Below are 14183 nucleotides of genomic sequence, written 5' to 3' on the forward strand. Positions count from 1 at the left end.
TTCGAACCCAGGCTGAGGTAATATTTTTCGCGATAAATTTTCTCTACCATTAAAGATGCCCAGGTATGGTCAAGAAAGCACGCACTGACGTTGATAAATCGAAAATGTTTAATTACCCGCAGGAAAGTTTCGTCTGGCAAAGTTGAGCGGAGAATTATTTTTCGCTTCAATGGAATTTAGTTGAAATTTGTGTAAAATTAAATTTAGGTAGGCGCGCGCGCGCGCGCGATCGTCAAGTAATTGCTGTATGTTTTATGCACGTGCACGATGTAACAGTCGCCACATCAGCACTGTCCAGTGCTGTGCGAGCATATTACTTTGCTAGAACGGGTTCTTTGCAACTTTCCAGATACGTAATGTTACAAACTCGGCTGTTAGTTTTGAGATAAGGTTTTGAATATGCAGTAAATTTGTTAAGTGCGTTGAAAGTGAATTCGCACATACGAAATAAAGGCTACTCGAGTGATATCGCGGAATTTTATTAAAGCTACGAGAGAAAAAGAAAGGGACAAGACGTTAGGCAGAGTGTTATGGCGTTATTTCATTGGCTTGCGAAATGAGGAGTGGATTATTCGTCCGTTCTTCGTTAAAGTTAACCGTTTCTACATGCAAATTTCTTCAAACCTCAGAAATTTGATAGACTGGCACGTTATGTGCGTCTATTCTTGTGTATATGCGATGTATGATTTTCATACGAACAGGCAGGATTATCACGAGACTCTTTGACATGCAGCTGTTATACGAAGCCCGAGGTAACAAAGGCGGGCGTGTTCTTGCGCTCAAGTTTGAACGAGAATTCGCGTAATTGCGCGACAGTCGGAATGGGAAACTCATCCCCGTGCAATTATGTCCCTGCCTCGGTATAAAACTGTATTTTCGTACGTAATTACAAACGCGACTTCGCTCAGGCATACGGATTTTCCTCAGTGCACACCGCTGCATAATCTTGACAAACGAATGGGGTCCAATCTTGCAATGTGATTTAATGCTTAATACGAGCAATTTATTTCCCGCAAATGTATTGACATAAGGAAACGCCTCGCAGTTTAAAGACTTTGCTATTGAGCGAAGCGAAACGTTTCCTATCTTCTATCACATAACAGTGGGATATTCATTTTGCCACAACGCAAGTTATCCCATAATTAGCTCGTAAATATTATTCAATGGAGTATCGATACACGCTAATACGTTAGTAACTTTATGTGCCATTACAGAGCTACCCGTCGTACAAGCGCATATATGTTTGAATATTGACAGACACATTCTCTACCCGTACAGCACAGAGAGCTTTCAGAGATATTTAAGAAAGATTTTATCCGAAAATTGAAATATCTCATAAAGATTGCAAAATGTTTCTGCAACAGCTCTGAGACAGGCTCTGGAATAGCAAAAGGTCCGTTACTCTTGCATTCGAAACCTTTCTGAAAATGTACTGAAAGATTACCGAAACATGTCTAAAGCCTTTCTCCAATATGCCAGAAATATTGCCGAAGAGTTATTGAAATAATTTTGAAATCTTTGTAGAATATCGTAGAAATGTTGCAAGACATTGCAATAAATTAGGAATACTTTAGACACTTACACATTTATTATACTAATACAACATTACATAATTATATTATAGTTATTCTTCAAAAACACTTGACATTTCTTTGTAACAATAAAAATAAAATAAAAATACAAATATTGGCACAAGCCGAATGGTGCCATATGTGCAGCCTTCGAAATCAGATTCTTTAGGGTTAGACAAGTGCGTTTTTACGAAAGAAAAACGGCAATTTTATTGGTTACACGTTTTCCGGAGCGATATCTCAGACTCAGATTTCTAGCATCGTGGACACAATTAAGGCTTTAGGGTCGATTTTTCTAATCTTTTGCTAAACTAATAGATAAATCATATAATTATTTTTGTTTTTTCTTCAAATTGCACACAACAGGTTAGAAAAATTAGTTCTTAGACATCGACATGTTTTAGGGATAAATTAGTTGAAAATTTTCAAATTTATTGCATGAGAAAGGTTTCGGAAATGGCTCGACTGAAAGGTTCAATAGAATATTTTATGTGAAACAATTCAGTGATGACTCAACTGAAAGATTGGAAAAATTATTTTCACGCGGAAGGTTTCAGAAACATTTCTGTTACAACATTTCATATAACACATTGCAGAATTCTCTCAGAATAGTTACACACGGAATACGAAAGGTTGAAATAATTTTGAAACCCTCCTGGAAGCTTTCTGCAACAATCGGTGCTGTATGGGTAGTTTCATGCTCTCCATATATGGAGAGAGTTTATGAAAAGCGATGAAAGACTGTGATCTGACGGATATGACAAAAGAAACTCGTATTTAGATTGCATATCCTGATTTGCAATAGTATCATGTCCCCTTTCATTGGAATCTTTGTCCAATTTAACTCTCTATGACTTTCCAATATAAAATATCCGATTCTGAAGATTCACTAGTTCTATTGCTACGTTCCATACAAGATATCGATGATATATGCGGCAAGAGTAACAGTGAGTGATGTTGGTATGTCCATACGAGAAGAGAAAGAAAAATAATAAAAGAATGCGGAATCGCGGAAATTCCACATGTTTCGATCGCGTGGATATGCCGCAAATTACTGTTGCCGATCGTAGTGCAAAGTGAATCCTCTCTACAAAATTTTGGAATATTTACACGGCTTGACACATTTACTTTAGAGTAATTTGTCTTATTCGAGATTAAACCAGAAGCACTCACCGCAAAGGATTAAACGGGGGAAAAAGGAAACCGAATGTCGCACAATGTGTATAATAGTTTCGAGATACAACATTTCTTCAACTGTAATAACAACTGTGTACATTTCCCGATATTTTTCATCTCGAGCCTCGAGCTTATTGTCAACTATCGCGGAAGTATCGTTGAAACGGTTAAAGATCCATACCTTGAGCGTGTCCTTTTCTTCCATCGGTATACTGATGCCTCCGCCGGGATCAGCCTCTGACGTGCTGACGTCACTAGCAAAGTCGCATGTGACAATCGGTATCTGGACCGGCTGATTCTCGATCGTGGCAACGTTTTCCATGACCGATCCCGGACACTTCTTAGTGTCAGTCGCCGGTGTGCTCTGAGTGAAGCTGGTCTGCCTGATGTCAGGCGATTCCGGCGGCACCGCACGTGGACGGGGCTGTTTCCGTATGCCGCGACGCGCGCGAGCCTTGGCAGCAAAGTATATACGTATGTACACGAAGACCATGATGCAGGATGGGATGTAAAAGCTGCCCAGAGCAGAGTAAAGGACATACCCGATGTCCTCCGACAACTGAAGCAGAAAAAGGTGGTTGCTTGCTCTTACATTTTTTTCTAGAAACTTGATATTAATTTTTCTAACGATATGTAGTCTTTCAAAAACGACCCACACTGGCCAGTGTTTTTATTTAAAAGACAAACGACGTTTCGATCTTATTTATTCTTATTTATCTCTATTCACTCTCGACATTTATTAATTCGTAACAACGTAAAGTGTAACGACTCTCTCGCTCGTACACAGCTTATTAACATGATATTGGCCAAGCGAACGATATGAGATGAATAACAATTGTGTGAAAAGGTATAGATTTGCAATTTACTTTCGCTATAATTATTTGCGCGATATATTTTTTAAAGAAATATTTAGTGTCAAGTTATGCAGATCACTTGAAAAGGGTCCAAATTCGGGACCGAGACGCCGTTTGTTTTTTAAATAAAAATACTGGCCAGTGCAGATCGTTTTTGAAAAACTACATATCATTGGTACTGGCGATATTAAATCTCTTATTTGTGAGTTAATTTCCTAACTTTTTCTAATCGGGAAAGTGTCTTTCAAACGCACGTAAAGACAAATGTAGTTGCCGTAGCTAAAGGCTGCTTGTGGCAACTAAATTTCACCTTTAAAATATGAACAGCTAATATTTAGTCGTGATAGCTAAATATTTTGCTGCCGTGCCTATTGTATTAGATACGACAGCAAACCGTGTGCTGTGGTTTAGATAGCTGTGGCAGCGAAATAATTCAAGCAAACCATGATTAGCTATGGCAAAATTTTTCTTCTCAGTGTGTAGCGCCTCTTAATACATACAATAGGGCGCGTTTGTTGGTGAAAGGAAGCGCGTTTCATTAGTTCCATGGCACGCCAATAGATTAACTCCGTTCTTATTACTGTATAAATATATTTCAAGGTTACAGCACAGATACATTTCGTTATCACTTTACTGTATATACGTATACACATATATATGTATATATATATCGGTCGGTATTTAACGAATTGCTGGTTATATAGGTCAATTGATTTTCTGTTGTCATCTGCACGATATGTTCGATATCCGTATAAGTGGGCGCAGTAGTTCTTCGGAATAAACTCCCGTTCTGGAAAGCACTCTAACTTTGGCGCTCTATTTCTGGGAAGATCTGATTTCGATGTCGAGGATGCGCGACACTTTTATAGCGGCGTTCAGAATGTGTATAACTAGATTTACGCCGGCGGTATATGTACGTGCAACGGACCGCGTTACAATCTCGCTTTAAGAGCCCCGCGCACGTCCGTCGGGCTAAATACAAGTGCCAGAATTTAATTTTACTTAATTCGCGATGCAGCGTGCGGTCGCGCGTATAACGCCAGGCTTAAACTATATTCAAATTTATGTCGCCGCATAACTCGCGTGCGAACGCGTTTCCCAGCGTGCCTTTAACTTCACGTGTACTAATGTGATTACTGTTAGTAAGTGCAGCGCGCCCTTAGTATCCGAGAAGTAAACTCGGTAGCGCGCTACTTGACGTAATATCTCGTTACGTCGAATTACGTACGCGCGATTAAGCGCAGGCGAGTGATTTATATTAAATGCACAGTACGGTGACACCGTGTAAAGGAAATTATTAGCATCTGTCTCGCAGGGTCTACCTGCAGTACGTCAATACCTTTGCACTGTAAGCGTGGCGATCGAGTAGAAAATTTTCGAAAATTAGCGTGAGCCGCGGAAACAAATCTCTCCCCAAAACTGTATCGTGCCGTTTCCCAGGAAAACGCAAAGAAAATCGACGAGCGCCAGTGTCTGTGAATGAGAGTGTACAGTTTTTTGGCCAAAGCGTTTAGTTCGGTCTACTTTTAGCATAATATACGCTAGTACCCTTCAATTGCTGTAATAGGCTCGGAAAGACTTCCATTAGGGGAGAAACGGATTCAAAAATTGTAGCTCGTAACTAGGTTAATTAAATAATTTTAATTTTAGGATTTAGTTATGTGTTCATTTGTTCTTTTTATTTTGTTTCAAAATACATGCCGCGGAACGTCGGTATGAATATATGAATGTTGACAGAGAGACATATACATTGCCAGGATTTAATTAACGCATTCGTATTATTCCAGTAAATCGCTCGTTTATCAGCTTTATATCGTTGGACGTATTAGAATCGTACAGACAATGCAAAATGCATTAGATCGGTTAAAGTAATAAATTGAAAAGGGGCTTTAAGAATCAGATGGCTTAATCTAATACTCGATAGATTCCTCGGGTATTAATTTCTTAAAAGTACACGTCAAGAGCGGGAATTAAACGGCCGTGGCATGAATTTTAAATTTAAATGACTCGGTGGACATTTAAACTCTGCGCTCTTATTCCCCCGCTTTTCATTATTTTCCTTCTCGCGTACGCATCTTGGCGACAGAATGCTTTTTTATCGTGTCAGGAAAAGAAATTTCCAAAGGTGCACCAGGTGTACCGACCGCAGGCGCAAATGCGCGAAATAACGAGCAATTTCTTTAGCTCGGGATTTAAATTTATAAAAGCGCGAAAGTCAATGTGCAGCGCCAAGCAGCTTATTTGTCGGTACAATGCCATCGCGAGAGTACAGACATTTATCTTTGTCTTCTCACGTCGAGACCGGTAGACGTTTGCGAAATACTTTTAATCATTAGACCACTCCGCGAAGGAAAAAGTGTTTATCTTCTTTCTATAAAAAAAAATCTTCATGCGTAAACATTTCAGCCAATGTAGTCCGTTTAAATTGTTAACGAGAGAAGTGTTTTAAATTGAATATTTCACGAAGTCTTGGCGCGCTTCTCCTCTACTTGATACGCAAAGCTGTTAATTTCTTAATATATTTCCCAAAATTACATCCAATTAAGTGGAATCCTAAAGCGAAAGTGCTGGAAAAAAAAAGAGTATTCATTTTCTTAGTAGTGTCAGGTAATATAAAGCCTGGACGAATTATTTCTCCACTTTAAAAGAATTCTCTCCATTTGGGCGCGGAATTGAAGAGCAAGCTGGAAAAGCACCGAGGCAGGTAATCCGATGTCATTTTCGTCGAATAAAAATTATTCACGCTTTCTGCCGTTTGCGAGATGTGCGCATTTACATTTTGACGATCTATCAGAGTAAAAAGGAAAAGTTCATTGCAATTCAGCAAGAATTCCAAACCGATAATCTTCTTGTCGCGTAGCGAGCCGCTAATACAAAAGTGAATACACGCGAAATAACGAGCAATCCCGTGAGCGGCAAATGAAAATTCATGAAAATATGAATAGTAAGGCCGGCGTGAAACGGACCGTATGTAACCAGACAATGTGGACTGAAAGCGAAATTCGTCGGAAAAACCGGAAATCACGTGGAACGTTCCCAAAGGAGATACCTGTCGTGTGCAACGATATATTGTTTCGATGGCGAAAAAAGATAGAAAGATAGCGCCGGCGCTATGATCGGATAGAGCCGGGTCGAATGTCAAAGATATAATCCGAGGAATTTCTTATCGCAACGTGGGGAGGATAACTGGGATTGCCTTAGATGAACCATGAATATACCCGCGCATCTGAAAGCACAGGTGAACAGTGAAGAACACGCGTGGAAATTCGCACGTATACTCTTGCAGTTCAAGATTAAAAGTATAAATTTGCGCCTGTCGTCTACACCTACTCTCAGTAAGATAAAATATTGCCTCGGAAGGAACTTATCGAATATCTCGAATTTTGCATTTAACTACATAATCTACCGAGACCGTTGAAAAGGGAAATTTCAAAAAGGGAAACGAGAGAGAAAGAGAAAGAGAGAGAGAGGGGGGGGATGATTCAGCACATTTGCCTTTCAATTTATAACGCGTAATCTTCGCCGGTTTCGTCCGACGTCTTTACCGTATGTATACAATATACGTTGAAACAAATTACCCGCGCGCGAATACACAGCGCGCGTGCTTGTGATAAATCGATTGCTTTCAGTTTTGTGCGTTCTTGTGGCAGAAAGAGGATGATAGGACAAATGAGGGTGGAAATAACCGGTGCGAAAAGCTGCCAAGAAAAAATGAGGGCGTTAGAGATGGACAAGTACTTCACTTCTGAATGGAACAGTGGAAGGATTGGAGAATTGTTCCGGTATATATATCACGCCTTTCGACTTTTTCTTCGGGGCGGGAGTTTTCGAGTTTTCCCCGGCTCGAGTTTATTGTACTTTTTCTTTCCCCCCGGATACATTTTACCACGGCTCGATCGTGTGTGTACACGTTATATGTAGATCAGTAAAATGACGGTAAGGAATACCAATTATTAAAAGGAGACGTTTGAAATATTTACTATCTAGGAATTTAATAACGCGACGCGATAAAATCGATCGTCCACTTAAAAGACGCCGCCGAATAAGCAATGATATACCGCGCGACATCGTATAGCCAGGCGATTGTTCTATTTATTTATCTTAAAAATAAACAGACGCCAATTTACGCTCGATATTTGAAACGAGCGGCCAAAAAGAACTGATTTATCAACGCTCCATATATATGCATATCGAACGTTTTGGAATGTTAAAGGTTAAAGGCGTGCAATTTCGAAGCGGAGTTGCAAACGCCGTCCGTCCTACTTCCTTTATGCTTGCCGGACGTTGTATAATTAGGATTGGATGGAAAATTGGGGCAAGTGTGTGTGTGTATGTATGTGTGTGTGTGTGTGTATGATGCACTGGAACTTCTCGTTTTGCGCTGGCTGATGATAGTGTCAAGGGCAAGGTGATATGCAAGCGATTAGTCGTCTGGAGGAGGAAAGGGAGGAACTGTGCTCGTACACTATGATCACTTGTACTTGCACGAGTTTGTCTTGCGCGAGGGACGACATCGTCGAAGCGTGCTACCCGTTAAAATTGTAAATCGCCGAAATTGTAGTTTTAGCTGCCGGCATTTTTCCTTCGAAGATGGTCTCGTATCGTAGCAGTCCAGGCACGTTCGTGTCCCACAGAATCTAGCGTGCATGGCATACACCGGTAAAAACTATCAAATTCTATTTTTGTAACGCGCGCGTTACCCGCGCGCCGAGTGTAATGGCTATCATTCGCGAAGCTACGCGACTGTTGAACCTCGGAAAAAAGGGAGGGGGGGCGAAGAATATTCCTGTTCGCTCTTTCTAATAATTTTATTTCGTCTGGTCGAATTAAAATTCTTCTCTCATTTCTCCCTCGATTCCCTTATCACCGGTTTCTTTTATTCACTTTCTTTCATCGACATTCCTTTTCACTTCGCTCTCGCTATACGTCCGTGCGCAAGCGCACTTTCTCTGCGTTTCTCGTAATTGCTTTTTTAAGCTAGCGTCATGTTGAGGGGGGAAAAGATGAGAAGGATTGTGCATGTACGCTTTTAGCTCATAAATCTCCGTCAGCTGGTGTATTGAACGAGCGAGTATATGTGTAACTGGAAGATTACGTTTTCGGATGGTGTATTAACGGTGGGATCGTTAACGTAAATCTGTCACCCGTGCAAGTTAATGTAAAGCTCATATACGCTGTCTATCCGTAAACGTCAACATCGATAATAAATTTTTCTCCCTTTCTCTCTAATGTCGCCGTAGGACAAAGGCAATTGTCATTGGTATTTAATTAACGACTCATTTCATTGAATTGGCAACTGTTAGGGGGAATCAAAGAGCTCGAAATTGTTCTTAGCATTGTACACTTTCATTGCCAACATTTATTAGAAGGTATTGAATTTACAATTATAATTCATCGCTGTTTACATATGAGATTCAACAACAGCTTAAAGGGATAGAATGTTTGATGTAATTTCCTCCAAATATTAAATTTATTTGCGTTGTGGATTTACATTAGCAGCCAAGAGGCGATGTCTTTCCGTGTATTCTGCAACAATACACCCTTCCGTTTTTAGGATTTCAGTTTTCAGCGGACAGTTCGCTTTAGAGATTCGAAATTGAGGATAGCATCTCTCTGAATGTTCATAAGCTCGCTTCTTTGACGCTTCGATTGATACCTTTGTCGAGCGGCCATTGTGACGCCGGGACGCTTGGCTGATGTTGACGCCAACGCTTCAGCGCTAGCGGAAATGAAGATACGAATGAAGAAATTAATTTCGGTCCGTGGCACACAGGCGATTATAGCAGAAATGTAACTGTAATACAGAATACATCGCATGCCACGGCGCGGACATTGCGGTCCGTCGTGACATACGATGCTGAATTTGATACCTTGCGTGCTTCGCTGTACGAACGTAAATGTAAACCTGTAATATATAATCTTTAATTTTATATTGAATTTCTGCGTTTCTCGTTTGTGTTGTTGCGCGTTCTTTAATAATCTTGTATAAAATTAAAACCGCTAGAAAGCTGCCGTATTACGTCATCAAGGTGCTCTTATGTAAAGAGTAACAAATTGAATCGTGAAATATTGATATTCTTATTGTTTTTATTTAGTCAGGCAATACTTAGCAATGATGAAAGATTCGATTAATGTTCTGCAAGAGTATGACTGCGTTTTATCGCGCTTCATTGATTTGCAAACGAAGCCGCGGCGATTGTAAAAGAATTTCAATGTTCTTTATGAATACGAGGAAAAAGAATGAAATGACGTAAAAACGTAGACACACGGTGACATGTAATTAAGATCGGGAATATTCGCATTGCTTGAGAAGGAACTTACGAACGTCGGCGGGAAGAAAAACAGTTCCGGTGTACGATTGTATCGAGAAAATTACGTGCTTTGTAAAAAAAAAAAGTGGGAGGGGAGGGAGAGAAAAAGAACCTACGCGTCGAGGAATAATCAATGGCACTGTCAGAAACAGATGAAAAGTTTTTGATATTGGAGTCGCTAGTCGCTATGGCAACAAAAAGAACAGTTTCACAGAGTAAAGATAGACCATAGACCGCTGAACGCAACGAACAAGTCCGCAAGTATAATATACACGACCTGGATTTCGATTATTCCCTGTTTTCGCGTAAGGATGTCACTCTTCCCTGTCTTTCCTCTCCTTTTCTTCCTTTTTTTTTTAACGCGAGAAGATGTTATAACGTGGCGAAATATCCAGTAGCGATAGAGGTGAGAATATGAAATGGTATGGAAATATATGGCTCGCCATTTTATCTTTACGAGAAGTGTCATATCGCTTGAAATGGAAGCTGTAACTTCGGTATTGCCTGGCACTGAGTAAACGAGCGACAAGGTACGTTTCGAATAATACCCAAATCTCGTCGAGTCGTATGTTTGGTGACGGCGCTGCAATATCGCTTGTCATCATGTAATTTCGCATGCCTGTTTAAATATTTATATGTTTATCATTGAATGCGGTAATCGCAATTTTCAATACTGGCGCTGAGCGATGAATTTTATATGCCATTCTCGGCAACAATTAAGGATACAATTTCAGAAAATTAATTGTTTAGCACACGTACGATATTTTAACGCAGTTATTTTGTAATGATTTTATCGCATGTACAGCTCGTGTTATATAATTAATGCAGCGATAAGAACATTTATGTAATTCGCAAAACCGAATTTAACGAGGTCATCGTAGTAATACAATACTATTGCAGCTGTATCTTGTAAATTATTCTAAAACGTTTTACGAAAATATTATTTAAAAAAATTTATATTACGAAGTTTTACTTTTCTAACAATTTGCATGAAATTATGCTAAATTAGAACAAACATGAAAGAAAAATTGTTCTTTTCAACGCTATTTCAAACTCTGCTTCAAGTGTCGTATTCAGGTCTTTAAATTATGAAGAGTTTCCGTACTTTCCATTTTTGTTTTCCGGCTTATTATACAAGTAGTAATTAATCTTAATGAAAATATTTCTTGCTAGCTGGTTTGATCTGATTGTGCTAGGTAACGTTGCTACTGCATTTATAACTAACAACATTTGCCCAGTAACTGCAGATTTTATATTCTATTCAAATGTATTCTGCTGCCCGGGCACATTTGCTTTCGTTAATTCAATTCACAGTTATCTCTGTACACTAATCACCCTGTGATCTTTTATGCGTGTGTGCAAATAAAATATAAGTTAATCGTTTAATTTCCACAAAATTACAGGTCAATTTGATTTTTATCCGAATAAAAATATAAACAGTGAATTACATATATATATATAATATATAGTTGTAAAATATCTTTCTGTTTTTTAATAGTCCTTTTTTGGTAGTCGCTTTTTCGTGAAAAAGGCTTTTACGAGAATTAAAAATGTATATTACCCGGTGCTGCGGTATAATAGAAGTAAATTTAGAAATACGAGCGAGTATGAGAGAGCGAGAGCGAGGGCGAGAGCGAGAGCAAGAGAGAGAGAGAGAGGGAGAGAGAGAGAGAGAGGGGGGGGGGAGAGAGAGAATAACTTTTGTCAATAATTGTCGAAAAATGTTGCTCTTATTACGACACTAGACAACGGGAGGAATATTTTTTAATATTTTTGCGCACATCGTATCTCGCTTTTGTTCACGTGTACTTACCATTATGCGCGTATAAATGACGCTTTCTTTGTATACGCATATGTAAAACAACGGGGTACGTGGTTGCAAATAAATTACTGTATAATAGTCGAAGGAGACAAAGGTGCCGCGGGGAGCAATAAAGGGTGAGATCTGAGATTCCTTGATTCGAGAGTCAACGAAAATCGGAAGGAGCGCAATGTCGTACGTACAAGATTGAAACACTAAATCTTCGTGAGAGCGATCTCGCGGAGTATAACGAAAAAAAAAGGGGGCGAGAATGGTACGAAAGAGCTATATATCTGCTGACGTTAACCCGCGCGTGTATGACGGCGTGACATTTTCCTCATATTATCGTTAATTATATCTATCAAGGGGTTTAATTCATTTTGTAAAATAATAATTGGAAGGAGCGCGATTGGGGTACACCGCAGATCATTTTATGGCGCTTGTCAAATAAATTAGTTCCGAGTGCTATGTGCATACACACGTGAAATGTATAACGCGCGTTACTTTATACAAATACAGATACATGTTAATTTGACGTATGTGGCTTTTCCATTTAATGTGTTATATGCAACATTAACATTATTTATATGCTCAATTGATGAGGCTTGATTGGTTATGCACTCTCGGCGAGTTTTTGACGTAACGTAATTTAAATACTCCGCAAAAAAAAATCGGCATCGTTTACTTGCACTTAGAAAGAAAGAGACATCGCCAACGTCTGACGGATCCCACTTGTCACGGGCCTCTAATAATTTTGTCGCCTTTCTTGGTAATTGGATAACTAGATAATTTGATAATTTGATAATTTGACGGTGGATCCAATCGCCGCTGTGGAGTTTGTCAAGGAATTGTGGTCGGCTCGACTTGCTGGCGGGTGGCGGCAATTTCGATGCTACTGGGAGTACACCGCGATCAGCGGGTACGTCGTATGGAGAACAATAGTCCCGGTCCCGAAGGAGAAAAACAAGACGCGGCTGCCACGGGGAAGAAATGACAATAGACGAAGAGAATGGGAAGAGAGCGATACTACGGTACGCAGGCGCGGCCGTGCTGCTCGAAGAACGGGAAGAGAAAAGAACAGGAACGAGGAACGGGGTGGAAAATGGATTGCGGAGGCTGGGGATGAAAGGACGTGAAGCGGTTAGGGAAAAACGGCGCGACGGCGGGGATATCGCGACGAAAAGCGAATCTCGAGATGAAGCGACGACACGGTGACACGATGAAAAGCGGGAAGAGAGGGCCGTCTCTTTCTCCTTCACTTTCCTAAGCGAGCCTCGATTCAAAGGGGAATTTAATTTATGCAAATTTATAATGCGCGCGAGCACTTTGCGGTTTACCCGTGAAAACTGCCGGCCGGGATTCATCGTCGCGCTCGCCCGAGCTCGGTGACGGCGGGCTGTGACACGGAGCGGATCGGGACCGACGTTTTTCCTACCGAAAACGAATGGCGTCGGGCAAGCGGTGACGATGGAAAGCGTTGATACGTGCGGTGGCATGGCGCCGGGCTTAAAGTGTCCGCTGCATTATCACGAAGATGCGGCCGACCGCTTCGGGCATGCATGACCACGTAAGCGGGATGCGGGTAACGTCGGCTTCGCCGCATTCGTCCCCATTTCTCGGTCCATTTCCATTAATTTCCGCATTGTCGCGGAAAAAAGGATGCAACGCGCGCGTGCGTATCACGGTATCCTTACGAGATTTATTACGATGGCTTATTCACGCTGTTTTAGATTTAATTTCTCGCTCGAATTCGTCGGTCGTAATAAGTTAGCAGCAATAACTACATTGTTGGTGCACACTCGCGAAATTCGTATTGTTTAATGGTAACAGTCGTCAGCTGCCTTCCCACGTTTCCGTAATGTCGCGTACAATTGGTCCAGCTGCTGTTGGAAAATGTTACAATTTGCAATAGCAATTGCAACGAGCAATTTGCAGCGCCGTCATGTACGTGGTTGATCGAAGTCTCGTGTATGCGTTTAGACCAGTCGCATATTACTGATAACGCATAAATACTTGGTTTTTTAAAATATTATACTATCATTACATCTACACACATACACACACACATTCGTGTTTGCATCGCGATACAAACGAATCGAAAGAAATTTATATAAAATTTTTGGCTAGTTTTATAGAAATAAAAGTGTTAAATGGTATTCTACGATTGCGGCACTTTGAAAACTACGTGAATTCTGCCAACTTGGGTAATTTCTCACATATTTTCACTACGTCCTTTTCTACGAGAAACTTGGAAACTCAAATAGCTTTTCTTTTCCTTTACGATTTCAAATCTGTCTTGTGCGTTTGCTCTCAGTCCGGGACAATTCTGGCATCCCTCAGTGTGATAAAATTAGTAATTTTATGAATTTTAAAGGTTTAAATGAGCGTACATTTAACCTTTGGAGTAAGCATAAGAAGGAAAAATACATTCAAGAGTTGTTCGACTGTAAACGATATGTAGGGTAAAGGC

At 40.3% G+C, this 14183-nt stretch overlaps 1 protein-coding gene across 2 annotated transcripts in view; it reads left to right on the forward strand.

Annotated features, from left to right (window-relative positions):
• The window catches only part of LOC105569102 (sodium-coupled monocarboxylate transporter 2), a 212058-nt gene that overhangs the window by 39272 nt on the left and 158603 nt on the right, over window positions 1-14183 (forward strand). Inside the window, exon 1 of one of the 2 annotated variants that reach the window (XM_012025288.1) lies at window positions 3234-3321. The exons of the other annotated variant lie outside the window; for it this stretch is intronic. Within the exon in view, the coding sequence (XP_011880678.1) occupies window positions 3249-3321 (73 nt within the window). The 5' untranslated portion in view covers window positions 3234-3248. Of the gene's footprint in view, window positions 1-3233; window positions 3322-14183 lie in introns of those variants that run through there. 2 annotated transcript variants of the gene reach the window in all.

The sequence above is a fragment of the Vollenhovia emeryi genome, unplaced genomic scaffold (genome assembly GCF_000949405.1).
Source record: "Vollenhovia emeryi isolate VEMERY1.0 unplaced genomic scaffold, V.emery_V1.0 DF939126.1, whole genome shotgun sequence".
Lineage (NCBI taxonomy): Eukaryota > Metazoa > Arthropoda > Insecta > Hymenoptera > Formicidae > Vollenhovia > Vollenhovia emeryi.